General features: G+C 45.3%; 2 protein-coding genes and 1 long non-coding RNA gene across 3 annotated transcripts; all 3 read right to left on the bottom strand.

Annotated features, from left to right (window-relative positions):
• Positions 1–211: 211 nt before the first annotated feature.
• Positions 212–2,451, bottom strand: LOC128822348 (serine/threonine-protein kinase PAK 1-like). The gene is made up of 3 exons (XM_054004044.1): positions 2,322–2,451; positions 553–690; positions 212–289 (listed from the first exon to the last, which is right to left on the bottom strand). The coding sequence occupies exons 1-3, from the start codon at positions 2,442–2,444 to the stop codon at positions 212–214; spliced, it is 339 nt and encodes a 112-aa protein (XP_053860019.1). The 5' UTR covers positions 2,445–2,451.
• Positions 2,452–6,784: 4,333 nt separating this feature from the next.
• On the bottom strand, positions 6,785–11,976 carry LOC128822347 (golgin subfamily A member 6-like protein 7). Its single transcript, XM_054004043.1, has 5 exons — positions 11,961–11,976; positions 10,758–10,795; positions 8,332–8,463; positions 7,718–8,053; positions 6,785–7,299 (listed from the first exon to the last, which is right to left on the bottom strand). The coding sequence occupies exons 1-5, from the start codon at positions 11,974–11,976 to the stop codon at positions 7,066–7,068; spliced, it is 756 nt and encodes a 251-aa protein (XP_053860018.1). The 3' UTR covers positions 6,785–7,065.
• Positions 11,977–16,784: 4,808 nt separating this feature from the next.
• On the bottom strand, positions 16,785–21,587 carry LOC128821500 (uncharacterized). The gene is made up of 5 exons (XR_008441136.1): positions 21,185–21,587; positions 20,918–21,010; positions 20,615–20,695; positions 19,621–19,703; positions 16,785–16,853 (listed from the first exon to the last, which is right to left on the bottom strand). It is a non-coding gene; the product is annotated as an uncharacterized LOC128821500 (long non-coding RNA).
• Between the last annotated feature and the right edge of the window lie 3,046 nt (positions 21,588–24,633).

Below are 24,633 nucleotides of genomic sequence, written 5' to 3'. Positions count from 1 at the left end.
CCAGAAAACAGAGCACCTGTCCTCTCAGGAAATGCGGAGAGAGGTGGAGTTATTCAGCTTTGTGAAGAACAGGCCCCAGGGAGACTTTATTGCCACTTTCCAAGACTTCAGAGTGGCTTTGAAGAAAATGGGGGACATCTTTTTTAACATGGCCATTTAACAATAGAATGTGGGCAAATATTTTTAAACAAAATGGGGATCAAGTGTAGGTCTAAGGAAGAACTTGTTTACTCAGAGCATGGTGCAACACCGGCACAGGTTGTCCCAAGAGCTTGTAGGTGCCCCATGCCTGCAGGTATTCCAGGTCAGGTGGGAAAGGGCTCTGAGAAACCGGATCTCTTTGAAGATGTCCCTGCTCATTGCAGGACACTTGGACCAGATGACCTTCACAGGGCCCTGCCAGCCCAGTCTAGGATTCCTCACCGTTTTCATTTGAACAGCACCAAGAGTGGAGGTGAGGAGGAACGGGGGCTCATCTGATGCCTTGGACCTCAGTGGAGGAGGAGCCCATCCCTCAGACACTCTTTCACCTGCAGCCCCTTTGCATTTTACCTGCAGGAGCTCCTTGGCTGACCAGCGCTGTGCCTCGTTTGTCTGCAGGCAGCAGCTCAGGAAGTCACGCAGGCAAGGCGAGAATCGGTTGGGCTGCTGCAGCTTTGGTGTCCCTCGTATGTCTATCAGGAGTTGAGGCTGGGGAAAAAGGAAACATAAGGCTCCAGCTGCTTCTTTCCCATCTGTAAGTGCTCTCTCAGATCCCATTGTTTAAGCTCCACTCTGCAGAAACTGCCCTGGAGAGACCCAGAGATGACTTTCCTTTACCAACCAAAAACCCAAACCCCGATGCAGCCACAGCTTTTCCAGCTTTCAGCAGATCTTGCCTTGGCAGCTGATTTCATTGACTGACCTAGTTAGTGGGAACTACATCAGCAAAAGCATGTTTTGCTTCTCTGAGGATTTGCACCAGCCTGACAGGCTATTTGGAAGGGGGAGTTTATTCTATCCATACTATTTCCAAGGATTATTACATGAAAGGAATCTTTGCAGTGCTTGTTGGTCCCTTTAGCACAGCTTCCATGAAACAAAAATCATCAAGTTTTTTTTTTTTTTTCTCCTCTTGAAAAAAATGCAGATGCAGAATCCATCTAAAATAGACTGAAATAACAATGGAAGGAGGCCTGGGAGTCTCCATGAAAATGCCCACCACAATAGTGACAGCTCTGTGCTGGTGGCACTGAAATAGATGGTGACCAAAGAGACTTTGTTACTTTCTTCTTCAACCCAGAGGAAAAATTCCTTCGCTTTTCCCACACCCCCAGAGGTCACAAAGAGGGTTTTATCCTGTCTCTCTGCAGCTGTGCTCAGCCACTGGACATGGTGGGGAGCTGGAGTCCTCACTGTCCTTAGAACTGTGCAAGCCAGGGATGGCCCTGCTCCTGTGGTAAAGGAACACAGCACCGGCGTCAACCGCCCACGTTGGATCCCAGCCCCGGGCACCTGGCTGCAAGCTCATCAACTTGTTAAAGTACCCAGAAATAGCCAAGAGTTTAGTGTACAATTCTAACTGCAGTCAGAGAAAAACACATCCTAAACTTATCCAGGCCACCCACATGCAAGACTGAACAATGTACGGATGATTTGAAAGCCTGAAAGTTTTAAAGACCCACAGGATTGGGAAAAGATGCTACAGTTTGGAGGAAAATTGATGTGCTGTGGTAAATGAAGGGAAAAGCAAGCAGAACTTGCTTGGGCATTGCTTTGGTGGTTTTTCCTCCTTTTTCTTTTTATTCTTTTTCTTTTTCTTTTTTTTCTTTCTTTTTTTCCCTTTTCCTTTTTTTCTTATTTTCTCTTCCTTTTCCTCTTCCTTTCCATTTTTCTCTTACTTTTTCTTTTTTTCTTTTCCCTTTTCTCTTCCTCTTCCTTTTCCATTTTCTTTTTTTCTTTTCTCTTTTTCTCTAAAATTGAAACTAGGAAGATTCAATCTCCATTTTGAAGGATATTTATCACACATCCAACCATTCCACGGAAAAATTCCTTTTCTTCAGAGACAGAGCTCCAACATTGTTCAAAAAGCAAGTGAAAAGTGTCAGGCATGGCTGGAGGCCAAAATGGCAGGTTTCTGAACTGGTTAGGTTTCTGAACTGCCACTTCCCTTCTGATGCAACCAAATCGACAGCAGATGCTGATGTGCTGCAGGGACATTTTCAGAAGGGGACCTTGGTGGAAGTGGTGCCAGCAGATGGCAATGGGATTTTGTCCAATGGCACACTGACCATGGGACAGGTGAGAAAGACAAGCAGGATCAGTGAGTATTTGCACCTTACCGAAACAGGAGTTTCATTCCAGTAAGGAACTTCTCGTTCCACCATTTCGATGCCCATGATTCCAAAAGACCATATGTCCACTTTGGGGCCACATGGTTGACCTGTCACCACTTCAGGCGCCATCCACCCAGAAGTGCCGGCCACTGAGCTCCGTCAACTCTGCTCAGGGGTGAGCTGAACAAAGAGGCCAGAGTCAGCTGTGGAGAAAAAAACAAACCATGAAAGCCAGCTCAAGTTAGGAAATCAAGCAAAAGAATTCCCCACTCTCAGTCTAAGAATGTGCTGTTGAGTCTCCTGGAGAACTGTCCACGCTCTGTTTCCTCAGGGCTTTAGACAAGGAAATATGGAATTGGCCACTTCAAAAAAAAAAGCCTCATTGTTTAGACTACCTCCAGCCTTTTATTTTTCTGAAGCTTTAGATTTGCAGCTCCCTCCCTCTGGAAGGGACACACACAGAGCAACGCCACTCTTGACTCCTTGTTCCTTGTCATACTTCTGTGCATGTTGCAACTGTGCCCACAGTTTGTAGCAGGGTTCCCTGCACTGCCACCAACACCAATTTTGGGAAGCTGGCAGTCACTCAAAGCAGCCCCACAGCCCACGTCCCTGGAATGCTGCACCTGACCAAGAATACACTGACCCAGCTTGACAGAGCCATCGGTTCTGAGAAGGATGTTGCTGCTCTTCACATCTCGGTGGATCACGAGGTTCGAGTGAAGAAAATCCAGGCCTTGCAGGCACTGAGAGAGAAAACAGAAACAGGAGGGCAAAAATTAGTGATGTGATTTCATTACACAAGAAAGGAAAGAGCTCTAAAAGATTGCCTCTGCAGGGGAATGGCGAGTAATGGAGGAACACAGTGCCATTGTGAGGAAGAGCTTGCTGCTCCACCACTTGCAGAGCAGGACCTTTCTAAGGAAAGGCATGTCAGCTTTTGAAAGAGCAACAGCAGCTGCTGTTGTTGTAGACTGTCCCCTGCAAACCAGCCAGCATGGCTGCTGCTGCTGTGGATGTACTTTCTCCATGCAGAGGACAAGTGAGGGGTTTTGCCAAGGAAGAAAAAGTCCCTCCCTTTGGTGTGAAGTGGATCACTTTGGGGTGGGAGGCTGCATGACAAAGGTTTTGTTGCTGGCCTCAGCACAGACTTGGAAGTATCATAACAGTCACCTTCCTGAAGCAAAGAGCATTTTGGCTGCACTACTGTCCTTTTCAGTTGAGGACTGAGAGAAATGAGTCTTTTTTTCTTTGCTGATCATTTCAAATGCTGCCACCAGCACCATTGCTTTTACAGACAAGGAATGCAGTGCAGACAGGCTGGAGATAAAAGTTTAGGGAGGCAAGGTGGAGAACAGCAAATACAAATACAAGAGACAGAGCGAGAATACAACAGTAGGAGATATGAGTACAAGAACTAACTGCTGTGAGTGCAGGGGCACTGGCAGGCATTTCACTTGAGAGGCTTTTACTTGCCCATAGCATACCAGCAACACAGAAACAAAGCTTGGGACATGAAATCACTCCAGGTTGGAGCCCTGTTTCCCAGACAATCCTGCCCAAGCCCTGGGCAGCACAGGTGGGATTGCTGACCTCCCTACTGATGGCTGCCATCTCGTCTTCAGACAGGTGGGTCTCGCTGATGACATTGCTCAGAGTGCCTCCGTCCATGTACTCCATGACCAGCCAGAGCTGCCCATCCACACGGTAGCTGAAAGAAGGAAACAAGAGCATGGAGATAAACATGCATGGCTAGGTTGTTTTCTTGATTGATTCTTGTTTCCAAGTCCCTTTGTGACAAGGACAGAATAAAAGGAATAGACATTCCCTCTAGGCTGTGCATTGTTTGCAATCTGTCTCAAGAAGAAAGGCACAGCTGTGAAAAAAGGAGATGTCTTCAATAGCCAGCAAGTAAAAACTGCAGGTTAGGAACAGATCAAAAACCTGTCAAACTGTGTGTTTCTGGAAATAAGCACCTAGTCTTCCTGGCATGCAAAGCAATGGAAAAGAGGGGACACAATCCAAGGGAAATCCATGTTAGTTTATCTGGACGTAAGAGGACTCTTGAAAAAAATCAAGCCCCAAAACAATGTGGTGGCTGTGAACTTACAGGCTATTGATTTAGTAAGATATGACAGATGCAGGTTTTTGAATAATTTTAGAACTCTGTGTACCGGGGAAGACTCATGCAGACAAGATGCACTCTCTTCCCATCCACTGGAGATGAGCAGAGCAATAATAATTAACCAATAATTACAGCTCTATTTTCTGCCAGTGAACAAAGTGGAATTTTACCATGCATGTTTGCAATATGTAAACAAACATTCACAACAACTCACCTGTCTAAATAGTTGACCAGATTGGGATTCATATTTGTCTTCATGACCATGAGTTCATAGACTCTTAGTTCCTTCTTCCTCAGTTCTTGGAGATTTATTTTCTTTATGGCCACCTAAAATGACATTGAAAATCAGTAACTTGAGAAGTTGGCGGCACAAGACCGCAAGGCACATGGAGCGAGTGCTTTTGCAATGCCACAGCCGAGCTGTGCCAAACTGCCTTGTGATTGGGCATTGCAGTAATTAGGAACTGACATTGCAACAGCCCATTTCTCTGCTCCCTTGGAGGCCACTTACAGGACACGTGGCCACTGAGGTTTTGCCTTGTCCACTTGGTAACTGTGGTGTCTCAACTATCACCCACAAAGCTCTGAGCACACTCCCTGCTGCTTTGTCTGGGATTCAGAAGAAGTAATCCATGCCTTAATACTCTGTGGATACATCTCGGGCTATGGGCAGGGCTTAGGGCTTTTAGGGACGCCGTGCAGATCTCTCCCTACGTGCAGTTCTCCAGTGCAGCACTGCAGGTGGCTAAGGAACTACCAGTAACTTTCAGATGCATTTGCTGGCAAGCAGAAGTGAGAATTCAGGACTCTGAAGCCGTAGCCCCAAAGAGCAGTGAGATGCTCAAAGGCACCACCTTTGTTTTAGCAATGGAGAGCAAATGAGCACATCCTTCTCTGAAAGGAACTGCTGCCCTCCTTGCCTTCCTTCTGGCAGCTGAGAAGGACAAAGACTGTCCCAAATGTATTTTGCAGGCTGGTAGCAGTCTGTGCTTCTTGTGCCTTTTCAGCACAGCTCTACTCAAACTCCAGCCACAGCTGCTCACACCAGAGGACCTGCGGGAGATGTTGACATTTACCTCTTCTCCTGTGGCATTGTCAAGTGCTCTGCAAAAATCTCCAAAAGTCCTAGAAACAAAAAAGCAGCAAAGAAAGGAGAAGACATTTAGATCTTGCAGTGAAAGCCAGTCCACAGAGGAGATCTCTGCTGCAAATGCCTAAAACCTGCCGGAAGCAGGCGGGCTCTGCCCGAAGGCAGATGATGCATTTTCCTCTCAAGTGCATGGGCACTGGGCCTGTCCCTGAAGCATTGCTGTTTACTGCCTCAGCTCCTAAGGAGATCTCCTTCTTTCACCTTGGGTTTCAGGTTCTAAACTGTGCAGTTTTTATCCTGACCATGGAGTATTTCCTTCTGCAATCTCTTGGAAAGAAATGTTCCTGAGAACTGTTATCTGACAGCTATCAGGGAGTAGGTTGCTGTTTCAGGCAAGCACGTTTCTTCCCCTTTTATTAGTGTGGCTGTATGATTTGGAGATATACAAAAATGCTCAGGAAATTAACACAGAACTGTCCCACACTTGAGAGACAAGGAAATCTTCCAGGTCCTGTTCCTTGCTGCAGGCAAGAACTTGGCAGCATGGAGGTGTCTCTGCCAATGCCTTCTTGGGCACACTCACAAATTCGGAGCAGCACTGAGAGATGGGACAATCTATCCCCAGTGTCTGAACATGGGGATAGATGTCTGTTTGCAGCTGTTCTGACTTCACACTGCATAGATATTCCACCAGAAAAACAGCTGGCCCATGGTTATATAGAAGTAACTGTGGTTGGACTCACCCTCTGCCAATATGTTCCAGTTCCGTGTATTTCATCACAGGATTTTCCATGTTCACTATTGTCCCTGAGGGAAACAAAATGCAAGATGCTCACTTTAAAGCAGAGATCCCAGCTTCCAGGAGATTCAAAAGGCAGACCCAGAGCCTGGAGCTTTGAACCCTTTGTGTTCGGCTGGGTAACAACAACAACCAGGCAGACAGCTCTGCAGCACAGGTGGCCAGCACAGAGACTGCTTTTCTACAGCAGTTCCTGTGGGGAAATGTCTCTAAATGTCCCTGGGACACCAAACTCAGGAAAAGCATTTGGTACAGCTATGCTGACACCTGCACACAATAGACTGTCCCTCAGACAAGAAATACAGCAGACGTACTCCGTAGCTCCAGGGAGTCATCCTTGATCTCCTGTTGCTGAGCAGCAGCTGGGTCAGCACTGGAGATGAACAAACCGCCCCGGCTCCGCTTCTCAGGGTGGAGAGCAAAGGCTCCTTTAGACCATGCTGCTGCAGCAGCAGGTTTGGTGACAAAGCCCTTGTAGATCTGGGACAAGAAATGAGTTTATGTCAGAAAGGTGGCTGGCAGAGATTAGCCTGAGATTCCATTTCAAATGCAAGCCCTTAGGAAGGTGCTGTCAGCAACATGCAGGGCTCTTAAGTGGGTTTTTTCTGATGTCCACTTCTCAGACTGGATGGGTCAAAACCAAAGGCTAGTTCTACTCGAGTGGATGGCCAGATTCATGGTCCATTTTCATGGATTTTCTGAAGGATCACTGCCACAATGACCATTCTACTTCCACTCAAGGATTCCTTTCCCCCTCCAAGGGCTTCAGACACACGTGCAGCTCCTTGTTCAAGTGCTCGTCCTCCCCCCACTGTGTCCTCTTTTCCTGCACCATCTTCAGGTCATGCCCAACCTGTAGCACCTTTGGTGGGGACAGTTCCTGTGCCTCACGCCCGCCTCGGGGCTCTTCAGTGCCACTCATTTGCCGGAAGTCTTTGCCGGCTGCCCGGTGAGATGTCAACACTTGCACCTCGAGTCAAACAGAACAAAGCAGTCAGAGACTACAGCTTGTCCCTGTCAGTCAAGAGTCACTGACTGTGAGGAAAGAACAGATTTACAAGGGATACAGACAGCTTGTTTCAATCCTCCATCTGGGTCACCATCTTCCCCTGTAAAAACACCTCAAGAAACAAGGAGAGCAGGAACAGGCCAGCAGGAATCAATTTGGATGACTGCTGGCCAAAAGGCCAAAGGACAAGTCCCACTGTCCAGGGCAGCAGCTGAGATTCAGCACACCAGGAAATGTCCTTCCGAGTGACTGTGATACACACTAGAGCAGGATGGCACTCAGAGGCATCACCCCGCTCCCTGCTGCTCTGCACTGGGAAGGCCAGAAGGGCAGAAACCACCAGTTTGGTGACTGCAGTGGCTATCCCTCTTTCACTCACTTGCTTTTGTAGAGCCTGAGGGAGGGGATTAAGTTTTTCTCTGATGATTTTAATTTCTTCCTCCTGCCTCTTCTCCCTTGCCTTGATCTTAGCGTGAGCTTTCTGAAAGTCTGTGTCCAGCTGTTCCTTCAAGTTCTGTAAAATACAAGAGAGAGGATCTTTCATGAGTGGAGTGGCTGCCACTCTTTCACTCACCTGGTTTTGTTGATCGCCCCTCTGCTGATGGAGATTCATCTCCTCTTGAATTCTTCTCGTCTCTTCCTGGTTCCTCTTCTTCACTTCTGTGATGGCACTCTGAGCTTCGGGCAGCTCTGCTTGTGGCTCTGCCTTGATATTCTGTACACACAAATGCAGAGCAAGTGACTGGGAGCTGCCATAAGGCTCAGCTTTTTCCTCTTGCAGCCTCAAAATCACATTTATTCAGCCACTTCTTTCTGCTTCCCTACCCACACCTGCTTCCAATGGAACCCTCTTGTCCCAGTGCTGATCTCTGCAGATTCCAAGGCTCTGTGCTTTCAGTGCCTCTGGGACTCCTGGCCTCCTCACTCCCAAGAGCTCTGTTTTATGCCCTTCTTCCTGCCCTTTCCCTCTGACACCTGGCGAGTCAGGCTTACCTGGCCATTCTCCTGTGGCTCTTCCACCTGCTGCCTGAGCTGCTCTTCCTGCTCTCGGGCTCTCAGCTCTCCCTGAGTCCGGCATGGCATCTCTGATAAGGCAATCTGCTCCTGCTCTTTCTCTGGAAGGATCTGCACAGAAAGCAAGAGAAGATGGGTTTCAACTTTCCATAGGACATTTGTGGGCTAAGACTCAAGAACTGATGGGCTCACACGTTCCCAGAGCACTGTGCTGCTGCTCTCCTGGGTCATTCTCTGCCCGTGGGGAGGCACAGATTCCAAAGTGACCCTGGCACTACAATCAGGGGCCATCTGGGGCTGAAGCTCCAACAGCCTCTCAGGCAGCTGACAGGGAAGGTGTGGCATTTCTCAGGGGTCTGGTGAGGGCCTCCCTCTGCTCCTGCCATGTCCTGTTTGTCTTTCAGTAGTGACTGACACCCAGCCCAGTCCCACAGCTCCATCCTGCCTCTGCAGGTGGCTTCCTGGGTGAGCTCACCCTTTATGAGAGACACTTCTGGAGTTCACGTTCTCTTCACCACCTAAAACATGGAATACTTCCACCTCTCTGGGACAGGCAGAAAATTAAAAAATTAACTGGGGGCTTCAGGAAGAAGAGGCTGGAGGTGGAAAACAGCTCTGAGGGGAAAAAAAAACCCCACCATATCTGGAGGGGAAAACAGCTCTGCCTGCTCAGAATCGGTCAACAGAACGTGTCTCTAATCCTCTCCTGAAAGGGATGCTTTAGGTGAACTTTGCACCTCCAACTGCTTTGGACCAGAGCCAAGAAGATTCAATTATACAAATGACAGATAGATAGACAGATAGATAGATAGATAGATAGATAGATAGATAGATAGATAGATAGATAGAACTCACTCTTATAATCTCTCTTTCCTATCATTTCTGTTGCTACACACACTTGGTAGCCATTGCCCTGATCAGCAGCAATCCTGAGATTGCTCTCCTGTTGCTTCAATAAACCACACTCCCGGGGAATCTGGAGCATTTAGGTCCTTATGGAATGCAATCAGATCCAGAGCATTGCACTGGGAATGGCACTCTTGCAGCATCTGTGCTTGGCCAAGTGCTTCTCTTGGACTTGACAACACTGAGAGTGCTAAAGGGGCTGTAATCAGAAATAAAGCCCAGCTCTTTCCAGCTCCTCTGATCTCTGAGGACCAGCTGGAATGCAAGAGCAATGATTTCCTGCTCAATTCCCAAACACCACATTTACTGATTCCCTGGGCTGCAAAAAAGCAGAGGTACTGTCAATATGAACGCGAAGTGCAAGGCCCTATGACTGGCCTGGCACCAGAACAGCTCCTTCTGCACCAAGCTCGCTGTCCCAAACAAAGTGATCTCATGCAAAAATACTGCATCCTCCAGAAATGTCACCTTACAAAAGAAAAAGCTAGCAGAATATCGACAAGAGCTGGAAAAGGACGGGAAACATGGAGGAAAATAGCTTTCCCTTCCTAAAAAATGAGAAACTAAACAGGACATGTCCTCCTAACAAAGGAAGAAACCAAAAGATGAAAGAGTGACCAAATCAAGTGTCAAAAGCACTTGAATGCTGTGGGAAGATATTTCCAGAAAAAAAAGCATTTGTATTGAGCACTATCATGCAGGGATTTATGGAAGTGTGCCTGAAGGGCCCTGACGAGCCTCCCGTTGTCCAGCCTAAAGCTCCCTCAGCACCTCCTCCTTGGCCTTGCGCTCCACAGCCTTCCCCAGCTCCCGTGTCCTCCTCTGCACACGCTCCAGCCCCTCAAGGACTTTCTGCTTCACAGGGGCCCACAACTGGGCACAGCACTCCCAGCTGTGGCCGCAGCGCTGCCCAGCCCAGGGGGACGCTCCCTGCCCTGCTCCTGCTGCCCCACTCTTGCTGACACAGGCCAGGACGCCCTTGGCCTTCTTGGCTCCCTGGCCACGCGCTGGCCCACCTTCAGCTGCTCTTGACCGGCACCCCTGGGTCCTTTGGGCCCACGCAGCTCCCCCACCACAAAGTTGCCCCTTTGACTTCAAATACTGTATTCACAATTTTAAATTGTCCTTCTTGTTGTACAACCACATCTTCTTAGGAAGTGTCCTGATGTTTGATTGGAATGAAAGTGTCAGGCACTATGGCTTTATTAAAATGTGCTAATTGAACTCTATAGGAAATTCCTGTTTATTAAGTATTCTTCCGTGTTTGGTTTTAACAAGCAATATTCTCTCTGCAAATCTTAGTTTTAAGTCTTCAAGGCTCTGAGATGGAAATTAGGAAATTCCCAGATTTGCCTATGTGTTTGTTGTTGAAGGAATGAAATTGGTTTTTCTTTCGGCCTGCATGGCTGGCCCTGTACAGTCTACTTGTTCTGCTAAGTTCACAGCATACTGTACAATACTTAAACACCACCAAGATGAAATGTTCCTTGCTCACTCACCTTAGCATCAGCACCGCTGAATACATGCTTCACGTGACCTGTAGTGGGCAAGGGAAAATGAAGCAGACGCTGTCAGAAAACTGCCTGGGCTGGTGAATCCCACAGAACAAGAATCGCAAACAGAGAGTATTTTCCGCTTCATAACATCCCTCCAGGAGACACAGTTCATTCACACAACCAGCAAGAGATCAGGACCATATTCTTGGTCGTGCCTACACTTTGGCCTGTTTAGCCAGTAAATTAATATAAACATGATCAAGAAAATGTAAATTGTTCTTTCACACTCAATGCTCCTATTCTACCAAACACATGAAATATCTTTTAAAATCCTCTCCTTCCAGTACCTTTTTTTTTTTTTTTTTAATCAATTGTATGAATTAATTCTCATTAACTTGCTGGAAACAGTTGCCCAGAAAAGCTTCCTCAAAATTCCACTGAGCTGTGGCAGCTCTATTGTGACGCAGCACAGCAGCAGCTCCAGGGTTCAGGAGCAGATAGTCACTGCTTTGGAGTTAGCATTTCATTGCAAAGGGAATCACTATTTTAGCACTCAGACAAGGGTCAAGTTAGGCAGTCAAATCCTTTCATGACAAAATGTAGAAAGAAAGAAGCTTTCCCTGAATTCTGGGAACAACTGCAGAGTTTTTAGAAGGCCTTCCAAGGAGTTCTCCAGTTTACATTTTCAAAGCTGTCTTGCTTGTCCCAGCAATCTGAGGAAATGACAGATTCTGCTGCCTCAGACTCTCCCGTGGAGGGAACAGAACCCCTGCAGGTTCCCTTGCAAATGCTGCCCCTGTGCCTACAGATACCCCCTTTTTAGTTGAACCTCTTGACAGGAGCTTTCCCAAACCAGTGGCACCCTAATGCTCCTTCTGTTTCAAAATAACTCAGTCACTAAGAGCAGGAAGACATACAAAAGCCAGGTTTGGTTACACCCAGGGAAAACCTCTACTTACGTGCCAGGTTAGTCAGGTAATAGGCAGAATAAGAAACGCCATAAACAGTGACAAATGCAGCAGCAAATTGCTCAATCATTGTAGCACTGCTGCGCAGATTCACTCCAACACGAGAAAAAACAAGGCTCTTGTCAGTGTGCAGCTGCCCACTGACACGTGCCTCAACCAGGAGGATGCACTGAGCATCCTGCACTGAGCAAGGCCTAGGGCTGCTCTGACACTGAGGCCTTTTGTGCACCACAGCAACCTTCTGATGTCACCATGACCGCATGGCAACCATGCCCTGACATCACAATGCAAACCCTCTATATTGGCCTGTGAATTGATGCAAAGCAATAACCAACCATCTGTACAGCAAACGCAAAATAGCCTGGGAAGTTCTCCTCTGTCACAAAGTAGCACAAATTCCCTTTGTGGGCCAAACCCTGCTGTTCAAGGGATCCAAGAGTAACTCCAAGAGCGCACCAAGTACCTACAGCCTGTACCCCAACAAAGCACTCAGATGGGACTCAAGCAAAGGAAACCTGACTAATATAATAGCCCAAAGCACTGCACATCTGAGAAATGACCCTCACTTTTAAAATGTTAAAGGTTTAATAAACCTTAACAGAGGACTGAATAAGGAAAAATTGCAGCACTGGGAGTCTCTATGACCATTACGAGCAGCTCATCTACAAAACAGATGCTCTGCCTTTTATACCCTTAGCCCCTCCAAAGTTTTATCAGTCAACTCTTTCTCTGCTGTCCACTGGTGGAGATTACTTTCTTACATCTTGATTGGAGGTCAGGTGTTGTTACACCGCGCCTCCTGGTCACAAGCCGGCCCTCCCCAAAAGCCCTGACTACCAAGGCTGTTACAAGGGGGAGGGGAAATAAGGCTATGGGAGGATATATTACAATAACATCACTATACATTGTAACATCCACATACTATCTACCTCTTAATTGGGAGAGCCAACTGTTACATTACTCATCTAGAACACACAGAACCAGGAGAGAAGGCACTGTTGGCATAACAGCTGAAATAATTCCTCACAAATCTCCCACATATTTACACGTTTCCTGGATATGCCCAGGGCTCCTGAGCATGTACATCTCTGCCTTTATTCCCCTTTGGAAGCAGTCAAACTGGCAGCATCTGCCTGCCCGCAGGAGCTGCTCCAAGCTGGAATGCGACTGGCGATGCTGATTTCCAGAGGCTTCTGTGTCCCAGGAGAAGCCAAGGCAGGAGTGGGTTGAAAGGCGCTGGAGCTGCTGCTGCTGCTCTGTGCCAGAGAGCCCTGGCTGGGCAGGGCACGGTGCCCACTGCGCTGCGGGCTCTTTCTGCTGGCAGAGCTGGGCACACCTGGGAACAAGGCATGGCAGCTTGTGGGGAAATCAAGGGGTTTGTGGGGGCTGCATTGCTCTGCACACAGCCAGGCCACCTGTGGCACAGAGTTCTGGCGCCTAAAAAGATGAAGCAGAGGGGAATAACTGGAAAAGGTTTCATTTTGACCTTTCTTACCTGTTCACAGAAGTTGCCAAAATGAAAGTTACCAAGCAGGGCCTGATCCCTGCTGCCAGCTCAGGCTTAGAAAGGAGGCATTTGTTTATTTCAGTACTCGGTGCATAGGGAATCACTTCCCTAACACCTGCACACCCAGCAATCTCACTTACTAGTTTGTATCCATGCAACTAAGACAGAGTCAATACTTTGCTGAAACTCACAGGCTAAACATTACTCCCAATTCTTTGACATATTTAAATCATTTCTCAGAATTGATTGACAGCAGAGTAGGAGTATCCTGTAGGTCCCTGGTGGTCATTGCCACCAGTTCAGGAGGAGACTCATGCACAAAATAATCTAAGACACAACTGGGCTTGCAAAGCAAATTTATTCCATTAGTTCCAGTGGCCAGTAACACATACCAACCCCTGGTTTCCCAAAAATCCGCTGAGCAGGAGAAGGAGATAGAGCGTGGTGCTTGGTGTGGGGGGGGGCAGGTAGGCCGTGCACTTCCAGGACCTCCCCCACAACCCCTAGCAACCAATTGCACAGGCGCAGAGTGCATTGAGAGAAAATACGTCACCTGGAAAGAAGAAAAAAAAAAAAAAGATTATAAAAACAAAAAGGGCAAGGGGTGGGGGGGCACGCCGTGGTAGAGCAGAGACTCTCCGGACGCCCAGCGCTGTCTTTTGCTCACTACCTCTTGCTTAATAAATTCTTGTTAATTGATTTTTCTATAATTCTGGGCCTCCCCAGTTGAATTTGTCCATAACAAATTTGGTGCAGTGACTCGGATGAGGGCGACCGGGTGGGAATTCCTCATCAGGGAGGCGCCCCGCTGCCTCTGCAGCGGGCCTGGTGCAGGCTTTGCCTTCCCGGACCCTTACCAATGAACCTAAATTTGGTATTAAGCAAAAGGGATACCGGTAACCCCATAATCTTTGTGCACAAAGCCTGGGTGAAGACGCAGAACAGCGTGAGTATAAAAGTGGGAATCCGCTCGGTTGGGGTTGGGATCCCAGGACATAACCTATGAGACGTCCCTTTAGGACGAGGCAAGTGTGGACCTCTAAGTAGTGCGGTTTCCAGACCCCGAGAGGGGCTGGGCCACAAACGGGGCCGCGAGTGTGTGTGTGCATGAAGGTGTCCTGGAAGATGGGACGGAGGAAAAGCAAGCCCTCTGATTCCATGGGGACGGGGACCCCAGTAAAGTTTCCCCAGATACCACCTGACAGTCCGTTAGGTCTAATGATAAAATCTTGGGTTGAATATCCTTCAAGAAAAGGGAAGGATAGGGCAAAAATGGTACATTATTGTATGGAAGTATGGGGAGGGAAACAGATCCATGGTGATAATTCATTTTGGCCAGTGTCTGGAAGCTTTGAGGACTGGATTTGCCAGACATTAAACATTTATGGAAACTCTAAAGAACCTTTTGATATGGAAGAGAGCAAGTATGCTGCTCTCTGGATAGTGGGGGAAACAAGAGCAAAACTTCTTGCCTTAAGCACCCAGGGAGGGAAAAAGAAAAATAAAAAGCCTGAGGAAGTTCCAACTGCACCCCCTCTACCATACATACCTCCCCCTCCTCCACCCCCACCAGTACCACCCGTAGTCTACCCCGATTTGGATCAAGGGGGAGATTTTGATAACCAAGAGGTAGAAATCCCGGAGCCGGTCTCTGAGGAAAATCGCCGCGTTACTCGTAGCCTAACACGGGGGGAAAGAGAAAGGGAAGGGCAAGCTCTATATTCATTAAGGGAAGTAGCTTTGGGAATGATCCCTAACCCCAATGCTGGTCAGCAGGGACAACCAGCCCAAATTCCAGGAATAGGTTATGTGGAGGTACCTCTCAACTCAGGAGATGGGAGGGAGTTCAAGAAAGAAATGGGACACCTATTGGAAGACCCCCTCGGAGTTGCAGAGCGTGTGGATCAGTTTCTGGGGCCCAACGTGTGTACGTGGGACGAAATGCAGTCAATACTGGGGAATCTATGCACATCTGAGAAGCGAGGGATGATCAGGATGGCTGGTATGAGGATTTGGGAGAGAGACCATCAGGCAGGACCCCAAGCAGATGCTAAGTGGCCTTTACAGCGTCCTAATTGGGATAAACAGGATCCCCTGCATAGGACACATATGGCAGACTGAAGAACAATTCTTATGCAAGGCATCAGAGACTCAGTCCCTAAGGGGCAGAACATGAATAAAGCTTTTTGTGAGAGTCAAAAGAAAGATGAGGATCCCACGGAATGGTTAGGACGGCTCCGGAGATCTTTTCAGCTGTACTCCGGAGTAAACCCTGACACTCCGGAAGGACAGATGTTGTTAAAGACCCAATTCGTGGCCAGAGCCTGGCCTGACATTAGGAGAAAGTTGGAAAAGATTGAGGATTGGCACGGTAGAGGCCTGGAAGAGTTGTTGCGGGAAGGTCAGAAAGTGTATGTCTGGAGAGAGGAAGAAGGACAGAGGAAAGGAGCGAGAGTAACGATGGCTGTGGTACGTGAAGGGCAGAAGGGAACGCCTCATCGGTTCCAGGGAAGTAAGCCGAGCGGCCAGAGGGTGGAAGGAGGGAGAAGAGAAAAGGAGGGTGGACAGGGAAGCTGCTTTTATTGTGGTAAGAGAGGGCATTTTCGGCGGGAATGCAGAAAAAGGTTGGCAGATGAAAAGCAATTCAAGGAAGACTGAGGAAGTCAGGGGCTCTATTTGCTGGGGACCCAGGAAAGAACAGAACCCCTGGTAAAACTGAGAATTGGTCCCCAGCAGCAAGAATAGGAGTTCCTTGTGGACTCAGGAGCCGAGAGGTCAACGGTTCAAACCCTTCCCTCAGGGTGTAAATTATCAAGAGAAACAATACAGGTCGTTGGGGCAAAAGGGGAAGCCTTTAAAGTGCCTGTAATTGAAGATGTGATTTTTGAAACCAGCTCCAAAATAGGTATAGGGTCACTGCTATTCGTTCCAGAGGCTGACTATAACTTACTGGGACGAGATTTGATGATTGAATTAGGAATTGAAATCGACATAAATGACAAAAAGCTACTATTAAATTATGTTCTCTTTGGGTAGAGGACGAACAGAAAATTAACCCTGAAGTATGGTATACCCCAGAAACGGCGGGCCGACTGGACATAAAGCCCTTTGAAGTAATGTTAAGGAATCCTGAAGTCCCAGTTTGAGTTAAGCAATACCCAATTCCAAATGAAGGAAGGAAAGGGGTCAAACCTGAAACCGAATGATTAAAAGCACAAGGGTTATTAGAACCCTGCATGTCCCCTTTTAATACTCCTATCCTTCCTGTTAAAAAACCCAATGGGAAATACCGTTTGGTACATGATTTAGGAGAAATGAACAAAAGGACTGTAGAAAGATTCCCGGTAGTAGCTAACCCTTATACTTTATTAAGTCAGTTAGGCCCCGAATATCAGTGGTATAGTGTTATAGATTTAAAGGATGCATTCTGGGCATGTCCCCTCAAAGAGAGTTGTAGGGACTATTTTTCCTTTGAATGGGAAGACCCAGACACCCACAGGGTACTCCCACAAGCGTTTACAGAGTCCCCTAATTTATTTGGCCAGGCACTGGAGCAGTTACTTACAGGTTTTCAATTGAGAGAAGGGGCTGTCCTGATTCAGAATGTAGATGACTTGTTAATAGCTGGAAAAGAAGAGGAAGTTGTCAGGGAAGAGAGTATGAGATTACTCAATTTTCTAAGCCTGAAAGGACTCAAAGTGTCAAAATCCAAACTACAATTTGTGGAAAAAGAGGTGAAGTATCTCGGACATAGACTGAGTCAAGGAATGAAGAAATTAGACCCGGAAAGGGTCAAGGGAATCTTGGCTATGCCAAGGCCAAGGACGAAGCGGGAGGTTAGACAGCTGCTAGGATCATCTGGGTACTGTAGACAATGGATAGAGGGATTTAGCAGGAAAGTAAAATTCCTATATGAGAAACTAACAAAAGAAGGCTTGCTTAGGTGGACTCAGGAAGATGAGGAAAAACTACAGGACCTTAAGGCAGAATTAGTAAATGCACCGGTTCTCAGTCTTCCTGATATAAAAAGGCCCTTTTATCTTTCTGTAAACATTGAGGATGGTACAGCATACGGAGTATTAGCTCAAGATTGGGCAGGGAGGAAAAAAACCAGTGGCTTCTTTATCAAAACTGCTAGACCCAGTATCTAGGGGTTGGCCCACTTGTTTACAAACAACAGCTGCAGCAGCACTGTTAGTAGAGGAAACAGTAAAAATAACCTTTGGAGGGGAATTACATGTACTATCTCCCCACAACATTTGAGGAGTGTTACAGCAAAAAGCAGAGAAATGGATCACAGATGCTAGGCTCCTAAAATATGAGGGAATCCTGATTTCTTCACCAAAATTAAGCTTAGAAACCACTTCCCTCCAAAACCCTACTCAATTTCTGTACGGAGAACCTAGCAAAAACTTGACACACGATTGCCTAAAAGTTCTTGAAGAACAGATAAAGAAAAGGCCTGATTTGGAGGAAGAAGAACTAGAAGATTGCGAGAAATTAATTGTGGATGGATCGTCTCGAGTAATAGATGGAAAAAGAAAATCAGGTTGCACTGTAATTGATGGAAAAACCTTGAAGGTAATAGAATCAGGGCCATTAAGCTCAGGGTGGTCGGCACAGGCTTGTGAGTTATATGCAGTATTACGGGCCTTAGAGCTGTTAAAAGGAAAGGTTGGAACCATTTATACAGACTCAAAATATGCTTATAATACAGACATTTGGAAAGGGTAATACATACATTTGGAAAGATATGGGAAGAAAGGGGCTTGATTAATTCACAGGGAAAGGGATTAATTCGTGAGGCTTTAATTAGGAGAGTACTGAGAGCTTTAAGGTTGCCTGAAGGAATCGCTGTAGTTCATGTAAAAGGCCACCCGAGGGGGATACGTAACCAAATAAGGGGAAACAATGTCGCTGATCAAGAGGCCAAAAATGCGGCTCTTAGAGTGTTAAAAGAAACTGTAATTACCAAAAGGGTTAGGGAAGACTGCCCCGATTGTGCAGCTGATTTAGAGGGCAAACGTTGTCACGACTGTTGGAAAGATTTTGGGATGTGTGGAATAAATTGTGCTTGCGAGAATCCCCACAAGAAGTATTGTATACTACACGGACCAATCCAGATATTGGTGTTCACCGAAAAGGAGCAGGAAAAACTAAGAGAAATGGGGATCATAGAGAAGGGAAATAGAAAAGAATTACCAGATGGCCGTGAGGTACTCCCAAAGTCAGTGGCTTGAAAAATCCTGGAAGCAATTCACACAAAAACACATTGGGGTACCCAGGCATTAATAGACCAATTTGCAATTAAATGCACTTGTATGGGGATGCACACCTTAGCTAAACAAATAACACAACAATGCCTAACCTGTCAAGGGGTCAACAAGAGGCAATGGAGACAAAGGGAAATGGGGGGACGGGAATTGGCACATAGAGCGTTTTCCCACATTCAAATTGATTTTACTGATTTGCCTAAAGTAGGAAGGTATAAACACTTATTGGTGATAATAGATCACTTGACTCACTTTGTAGAGGCATTCCCTACCTCCAACTACACAAACAGTAGTAAAAATACTATTAGAAGAGATAATCCCCCACTACGGACTAGCAGAAGTAATAGACTCAGACAGAGGGCCACCCTTTGCCTCCAAAATAATTAAAGAAGTAGGAACAATGTGGCAATATCATACTCCCTGGCATCCACAAAGCTCAGGTAAAGTGGAAAGGGTAAATGGAAGTCTAGATGTAAATGGTAGAATGAAGACCCTAACATGTGTGAACGAAGGAACAGAGACAGCAAATGCTCACAGTTCATGCTCAGAAACCTGGAGGATAATGACAACATTACAGGCAGTTGCTGCTATCTACACACGTAACTTCTCAGCCCTCACAGCGCTGACAGGAGTATGATCCTGAGCATCCTGATGAATATGCAAAGTCTGAATTTCTATGAGTACTTTGGAGATGGTCAATAAGGAATCACTGCTCAGTGTCACTTCTAAAGAAGGGACGCCAGGGTATCAATTAAAAACTAGCAGCAGGCAGTCCTTTACCCATGGACAAACAACTTTGCATGCTGGTGCTACGTGGCAGAAAGAGCAATTCAGTTCATGGGGGAACAACAACCTGGACCTAATGTAAGTTCTGGGACATTCTTGAGGGCCGCTTTTCTGTATCTTGGGAAATTACTCCAAGAAAATACATGCTGACTCTTTATTTACTGCAGAGAAGAAGTATTAGCCATTGTTCAAGATGATACTGGACTAGCCTAGAAATATTACCCAGTTGTTTTGGCTGGGGAATAGTTGGCTGCTATAGGTTTGCACTTCACTCTTAACATACAGGACGGCTGAAATCTGCAAAATAAAAACAAATCTCAAGCATTTATCACCTGCCTTTTCTCTAGATAGCACTGGCTTTTGAAATCCACACCATTTTCAGCATTGTAACACAACTCAGTGCATCAAAAGACTTCTATAAAAGCAGAGCAAGGAACATAAAACCATGATTAACCATGATACATGAAATAAAGAAGTTATTAATAAGCTTTTAACAGAAATTCTTTAAAAAATAGAAAAAATAATTTTAACAAACACCAGCAGCTTCTGGCACAGAGGTATGCTCTGAAGTACCTCCTTTCAATTGAATTTATAATACACGTTTTGCATTATCTTTGTGCTACGGTTTCCTAACTTGAAGTTTTCTTTGTAGTCTCGGTAGGTAATTTTGAGTCAATAAAATAGATGGACTGTATTTTGAATTATCACAAACCAGGAAAAAACATGTTCTTGTGTTGATTAAGGTCTTCTTCTTTGTCTCATTTAGAAAGCACATCCTTATTTTCTTGCATTTGATGCAAAGTCACAGAAAAAGACAGGAACTTTAGAAATTTGGCATGTATCTGCCCTATGAAATCCAACTTCATTTTCAAAGACATAGGTCTAAAACTGCCTCATCATACTATCTCTCCTTTCCTTCACACGTCATTTGGGAATGGGCATTCAACACAACAAAAGCAATACTTAAAAACTTAATGGATTTGATTTCGACTTGACACAACAGTAGGAAAAAGGGAATTCCCAATGCTCTCTTAAGTCTCAGGAATATGGCAGTCTAAACAGATGGACTCATTTTAAAACACCTAACAGAAAATGTAAAATGCATCAACATTTCAATCTACAATAGCTTTTACAAGGTTTATTAACAGCTAATTTTTTACAGTATTTGTCATAAAAAGAATGTCAAAACTTCTGTGATCTTTGTTACTTGACATGCACTAGCTGTCAGCCTACTATAAGAAAATAGTACTCTAAAATTTACCTATTACATATGTTAGAATAACACTAGGAAGTTTACTTGTCACAGAAGGTTTTAACCACTCATACCTCTTTCACCTTGCCTGAGCCAATAACAAATACCACATCATTGACTGTTATGCTGGTTTCTGCTGTATTTGTAGAAAGAATCTGCAATTAAAACAACCAGAACTATAGTTAAAAGCAAGACAAAAGAGATTAATACAATATCTGACAAAGTCCTCTAAAACGTACTATCTTGCGCACAGCAGGAGGTGACTTTCTTCTGATCCAAAGTCGGAGTATTTGAATGAAGCATGAAAACCTGATATCTAATGCACATTTAAGTGTTTTTGGAAGACACAGTGAAAACCTCAACCATAGAGGCTTTACCTGTGTGCATGGTCAGCAAATCTCCTGTCATCAAAAAGAATGCGGTCCCTCAAGCTATCTCATCATATCCAGGAAGAAATATTAAAATCGCTCCTGAAAGAGAAGCAGGTTTGCAGAGTTAAGCAGCAAATTCGCTTAAAATATCCATCAGTACTGTGCAGAGTAGCATTTGGAAGGTTTTACCTATGTAGTGTTTCCAAAAGAAGGGCAGGATTCATCAAAGGCTCAAAGTACAATCATTGGCTGGGAGTGTGTGTTTATACTTACCGGTCTCACAACTATGACAGATGTTATGAAGTGAGTGCATAATGAGGTCCAGATCCACCTTTTCATCAAAACTGTGATGATAAGCTGTCAGTAGTTCTCTGTCCTCTGCGCTAAGCTCACTAGCACTTGCTCAGACCAGGGAGCTTTCATCCAGATTTCCAAAACCTGCTGAAGCAAATAGCAAAATGCACAGACCAGACCAGAATCAAGGCTGTTTGTTTCAGGTTTGCATTCAGCCACCAACTAAGCTTAGATCAACACCAACAAGACTACTCCTTTCCAATTTTAATTTTCAAGTGTAGCAGAACAGCACCTCCAAAATACTCTTACTGTTCACTGGTTTAAGTGCAATCCAACAAAGCATGAAACTTCAATTTTTAGCATAACTTTCAGTTCTTACTCTTTATTGAAACACAGCCATAAGCAAAGTGTCAGAACTCAAAGTATAAAGACACTACTTGTTTACCTGTTAAATAAAAAGTATTTCAAAGCAATGTTTTCCCAAATGTTTTCCTCCCATAAGTAGGTACTATGCAAGTGGAAACTACACTAAAAAGTGTTCTAAAAATACTAGTCTCTGCAAAATGACAACTGAACTGTAACTGTACGTTAATCAGAAACCAATTCTTGAATGACCTAGTATAAATGTCACTTCTACTGAATTTCTTTCATATGGCTACTATGTATGGACAACAATGTATAGACAAAAACACAACGGGTTTGTTTCCTAAATAAGCATCTGAAATTAAAATGGTACATAGTAGAATCATTATCTCTATTTATCTAAGTCACTAGACTCATTTCCTGCCTAGACATATAATCATGATAGCAATGCCCACATCAAAATGATAAAAAAAAAAAATAATATGAAAGAAGTCTATACCACTGTAACTATACTTATCCTAGGATTTGCATATAATCAAGTGCAAATCAATAATCAAACATAATCAAAGAAATACACTGACTACAAACACCAGTTTTTTAAAAAGCATGGTTTTGAAACATTCCTGGTCTCAAATAAATCCTGCTATTTAGGTCAGACTTAAAGGCACAAAAAGCTAAAAATTGTTCTGATTAGAAGCCAAAATGCAAATTTCCCTTCAACATTTCCCTTCAGCTGTTTCTACAAAGTTGTTTTAGCTTACCTGTAGGATTCCCACAAGTCAACCACCTCTGTCTCTCCCAAGTGCTTAGCCCAGTCCACAGCCATCCTGAAAAAATACACAGAAATCTTTTTTAAACTTCTTGCTTCAAAAGACACACAGCCTAAGACTCTGAATTCAATTTATAATTTCAGGAATACAATGTGATAAACAGAAGTTCAAATATGTTTCGAATGTCAAAATTTACTATTGCTTACAGTAGCCTGTTAAGTTAGCAATTAGTTTAAATGTTAAAGAAAATTCTTTCTCATTTGTATACTGACAAATCTATGCTTTGGTTTGCCTGTTTGTTTTTTACCAGCCATTAGAGGATTTGCAGTGGATACTTGCTCCCATACTGATCAGCTGCTCTACTTGACTCAAAAAGCCTCTCCCTGAAGCAATCATTAGTGCAGTTGCACTGGTTTCACTGTGCCTATTATCAGCTGAGAATTACAAATGAATAAATAAATGAACAAATAAACCAGCAAACCAAAGAAAAACATTCTTTCTTTTTCACCTAAAGGTGCTGTGAATGTGGCTTACATGATTTTTAAAATCCAGGCCAGACAGAATTTGTTTTCTGACTTCATCCCACCACTCAGTTCATATGAATTTAACACTACTTTAGACACACCGCAGCATCTGCTAATACTTCAAAACAAGCACAAACCAAAAAATAACTAAACAATGCATTAATTCTGCTAATTCCATTCACTTTTCCAATAGGCATCAGAATTCAAACCTAACAACATTTGAACCTAGAGACAAAGCAGCCACAGAAGTTAAAGTCATTTTGTTATTGTTTTTTTTTCTAATGTAATAAGATGATAGACTTACCACTGACATTTTCAGCTAAATTGATATGGAACACCTGAGCAAAGGCATCAATGACACTATTTGCCCCTTACCTTCATGTCCCAGACCTTGCTATTGTATGCCAACGTAGCTCACATTTGTATTCACCCCTTTATCCAGGTGTCATCAGCTTGCTGGGATTTTCCCCCTGAGAGCAGCCTGGGAATGCTGCTTGCTGTCACAGGGCTTTGTTCCTCCCAGGAAACTCCACAGACTCACTTAGCTTTGTCCTTTCTAACACATGGCCTGGGTTAACTGCCAAGAGGATGAGCAGTGTACGCCATTCCTCAGCAAATGCCAATCCCTCTAAGAAATGCTGATTCCAGTGGGATTTAGGCCCAAGTGCTGTTCTCAGGAGCACTGAAGTTCAGGGTTTCAGCAGCAAGACAAGAGCAGGCAGCTTGGCAGGCCTCCATCAGCTCCAGCACTCACCTGCCTTGCGAATTCCTCTGCTTCCTGTAGCCATTGGCTGAACTCCTGTTCTTGACCTGTGGCCTTCTCCTGTTACCCGTGAGACTGGAAACCTGAGGTACTGAGGCACGTTATGAGGAAGTCTAGAATGAAATGACGGAGGAGAATTCTTCAGAAGCTGCACTTTGGATCGTTTGCCCTGCTTGGTGCTTGCAACTGTCCGCAGTAGATGTGAAGTTTGTGGTTCAGTGAGCTATATGGCCCTGAAAAGAAAAGACTAAGTTAGCTCAGGAAAACCAGGATCAATTTACTCAGCTCCTGCAGGCCGGAAATGAGACAGCAGCAGATGACTGAAAAATGCAGTACTATGCAGCACGTACCCATCGTGGGCATGACAGAGATTTCAAACCCACATCCATGGGGAATCTGACCTTGTAGGTTTCCCACAAGCCAACGGGAGTGGGTTTTGGCAAAGGCACAAGGAGCTCAGTGTTGGACGGAGAAGTTTGTCAAGAGAAGGGCTGACTTGGGAGCTGGTGGAAGTGGAGAGAATGGGCAAATGCCTCCATGGGTGCACCCTCACTGTGTGAGGGTTGCTCCAAGGGCACCCCCTGCCATGCACAGGACGTGGGCACTGCCCCGTGCAGAGGACGTGTCCCTGCCATATTGCCAACATAAACGCTGCTCCAGTGTCATGCAAACACATATGGGTGATTTGTTAGTCGGCATCTTTTCCCCGCTAAAAAATCGTTCTTCCTTCAGTGAGCCCTACAATTTGCTGGTTGATGTTAGCCACGCAGTGAACGGGCGGGAATGACAGGCATTCCAATTTAGGGAACTGGTTTTAGTCAGAAGCATTGGTGGCCAAAGGACAGGGTGTGTGGGCTTGGTGCCTGTTCTGCGTTCCTCTTGGATCCTTTGAGCTATGGGTTATGCACTTCAAGCGGGTTTTGTGCTGCTTTGGGACAGTGTGTGCCTTTTCAAAGGAGCCCTTTTTGTCGCCTGATGCCATAAAGCCTGTGGACAAATGCAGGCATC

The sequence above is a fragment of the Vidua macroura genome, chromosome Z, assembly GCF_024509145.1.
Source record: "Vidua macroura isolate BioBank_ID:100142 chromosome Z, ASM2450914v1, whole genome shotgun sequence".
Taxonomy (NCBI): domain Eukaryota; kingdom Metazoa; phylum Chordata; class Aves; order Passeriformes; family Viduidae; genus Vidua; species Vidua macroura.
This window is presented reverse-complemented; position numbering and strand designations above follow the sequence as displayed.

What these genes read in the sequence shown, in the direction of transcription:
- LOC128822348 (XM_054004044.1), bottom strand. Translation starts at nt 2,444, where the DNA reads ATGGCGCCTGAAGTGGTGACAGGTCAACCATGTGGCCCCAAAGTGGAC. An exon ending in GGAATGAAACTCCTGTTTCG is followed by an intron (nt 691 to 2,321) that starts GTAAGGTGCAAA and finishes CTTTTTCCCCAG; the next exon opens with CCTCAACTCCTGATAGACAT. An exon ending in CAGCCAAGGAGCTCCTGCAG is followed by an intron (nt 290 to 552) that starts GTAAAATGCAAA and finishes GAATACCTGCAG; the next exon opens with GCATGGGGCACCTACAAGCT.
- LOC128822347 (XM_054004043.1), bottom strand. An exon ending in TCAGCGGTGCTGATGCTAAG is followed by an intron (nt 8,464 to 10,757) that starts GTGAGTGAGCAA and finishes CTTTCTGTGCAG; the next exon opens with ATCCTTCCAGAGAAAGAGCA. An exon ending in AGCCACAGGAGAATGGCCAG is followed by an intron (nt 8,054 to 8,331) that starts GTAAGCCTGACT and finishes TTGTGTGTACAG; the next exon opens with AATATCAAGGCAGAGCCACA.